The sequence below is a fragment of the Olea europaea genome, unplaced genomic scaffold, assembly GCF_002742605.1.
Source record: "Olea europaea var. sylvestris unplaced genomic scaffold, O_europaea_v1 scaffold2198, whole genome shotgun sequence".
Lineage (NCBI taxonomy): Eukaryota > Viridiplantae > Streptophyta > Magnoliopsida > Lamiales > Oleaceae > Olea > Olea europaea.
In genome coordinates, this window is record NW_019239995.1 from 1 (window position 1) to 2,382 (window position 2,382).

General features: G+C 40.1%; 1 protein-coding gene across 1 annotated transcript; it reads left to right on the top strand.

Annotated features, from left to right (window-relative positions):
• Nucleotides 1-879: 879 nt before the first annotated feature.
• LOC111380731 (glycine-rich protein 23-like) lies at nt 880-1,671 on the top strand. Its single transcript, XM_023004364.1, has one exon. It carries the CDS (start codon nt 889-891, stop codon nt 1,480-1,482), a length of 594 nt encoding a protein of 197 aa, XP_022860132.1. The 5' UTR covers nt 880-888; the 3' UTR covers nt 1,483-1,671.
• Nucleotides 1,672-2,382: the final 711 nt, after the last annotated feature.

The following is a 2,382-nucleotide window of genomic DNA, read 5'->3' on the forward strand; positions in this document are numbered from 1 at the left end:
TAATTCTAGAAGTTATAGGTTCGAATCCTTTCCTTAGGAAATTAATTTTGGTAAATATTGTAAAAATAAAAATTTTACATAATGAAATGGAGTGGAAGGAATCGAACCCAAGACTCACAATATATAAAAGAAAGCTCTAACCAACTAAGCAGAAAAGAGGTTTGAAAATAAAATAAACTACCAATTATATAACCTAAAATATTTATCTATTACCAACAAAAAAAATTCTCTCCGACGAATCCAGCTAGGGCGGCCGCCCTAGCTGGCCACATACTAGATCCGCCCCTGCTTGTCTATCCGCCTTTTTTTTTTCCATTCATAAATGATGTTTCGACATGTGTATATCTGTACCAAATTCGGTGTAAAAATCGTGTACCTCTATCAAAACTCATCCATAAAACGACCTTCCACATGACGCTCAAGTACACCCACGTCTCTCTCAAATCGGTAGCTTGTGTACTTGTTTGACTCGAAATAACTGCGGAATCCACCACTTCCTTATTCATGTATCCTTCAAGTCCTGCGCAATTCATGTGCCACCATTTATTGTGTCTGGTCTCGTAAATTTGTAACAATTGTAGAGAAATTGACGTTGCAAGAATTGCATGGATGTTGATTGTTGAAACGCGTGATGGGTTCCACGAATACTCATTTGTCTTCTACTGAGTTGACATTATTATTTTCGAATTTATTTCATCTCTTCTTTTCATTCACTTAATTGTACTGTTCATAAGTCGCAATTCTCGAGATTGTTTGAGCAAAATTTAATGCAGCAATTTACTATACTTCTTCAATTTCTCAACTGTCCTCCACCGTTTTTGCCGATAAATAGAACCCCTCAATCCCCTCACTATGTATTCTATCTGTTTTAGAGAGAGAGAGAGAGAGATGGGAAATTTGTACGTAATGTTTGTGTTTTCACTTGTAATTGTGCATGCAACAGCAAGGAACGTTCCAACTGAAACAAAACCTAGTACTAATACACTAAACCGTGTTGCAAACAAAGAGATTAATGCAGCTGGACCTGTTGGAGATCAGAAAAACTTCCTTACATACGGCGGCGTGGGTGGCTTTGCCGGTGTGGGCGGGTATACTGGGGTGATGCCAACTCTTGGAGGCATTGGCGGACTTGGTGGTGGAAGTGGGCTTGGAGGGATTGGAGGACTTGGTGGAGGCAGTGGGCTAGGAGGGATTGGCGGACTCGGCGGTGGAAGTGGGCTAGGAGGGATCGGCGGACTCGGCGGTGGAAGTGGGCTAGGAGGGATCGGAGGACTCGGCGGTGGCAGTGGGCTCGGAGGCATTGGAGGACTTGGCGGTGGCAGTGGGCTTGGAGGCCTCGGAGGACTTGGTGGGGGAAGTGGGCTAGGAGGAGTTGGTGGCTTAGGTGGTGCTGGAGGTGCAGCTGGTGGCGTAGGTGCTGGTGTTGGAGGTGCTGGAGGCTTAGGTGGCGGTGTTGGCGGTGGATCTGGTGGGGCGCCTTGATTAAGTTTGTCCAATGTCTCTCCAGGGTATAAAGTTATCTTCAGTTTTAGTAGACTGTCACTTTATGTTTTGTTTTGTTAACTTGCAAGTAATTATTGTATTTCTGTTGCTCTAAATTTTGGATTGTACCACGTTTTATTGGAGTTTCATGGAGAAAAGCAAGAATGCCACCTCTAATTTTTCTGTTCACCATTACGCAAAAGTGGTTAGCCCTCTATTTGGCTTATGTTTATAAATTGTTTATAAACATTTAAATCATTTTCAAGTATCTACAAGTACCACTCGCTTATCCATCATTCATTTCTATTTGTTTATAATTTAAATAATTTATAAATATTTCTCAGACATGCTCCGAGTGACCTAGCACCTCGATCTTGATGGATTAGTGATCTACCATCTCATGACACATATGATGCCTAAGATCTCATGGATGTAGCATTCTATTCAGTTTTTTAGTTTCATGTGTTTTTCAATCGAGCATGTTTTGCAACCCATAATTCGTCTGTTAATGCTGTTCTTAGCAAGTAGAAATTGTTTATAGAACACTATATTTGGAGCCTATATCAAGATTACTGTTCTAATAATCAATCTCTAATTGAGACTTGGGTGGGTTAACCTCTGATAAACAGCCTCTAAGGAAGGTTGGGGTTAAAAATATGAATCTTTTATTAGAAACAAATATTATATTAAGGATAAATTGCACTCTTCATACCCAACCATTTTTAGAAAAAGCAAATTCATCCCTACCTTTGATTTTTTGCACCAGACATCCCTAACCTATTGAAAATTAACAGAAACTCATTCCCAATCACGTAATCTTACATTTCACCATTAAGTTGATCAAGAAATACCTCTAACCCAAATGGAATAAAACGATGAAATTCCCCAAGTAATTAGAGT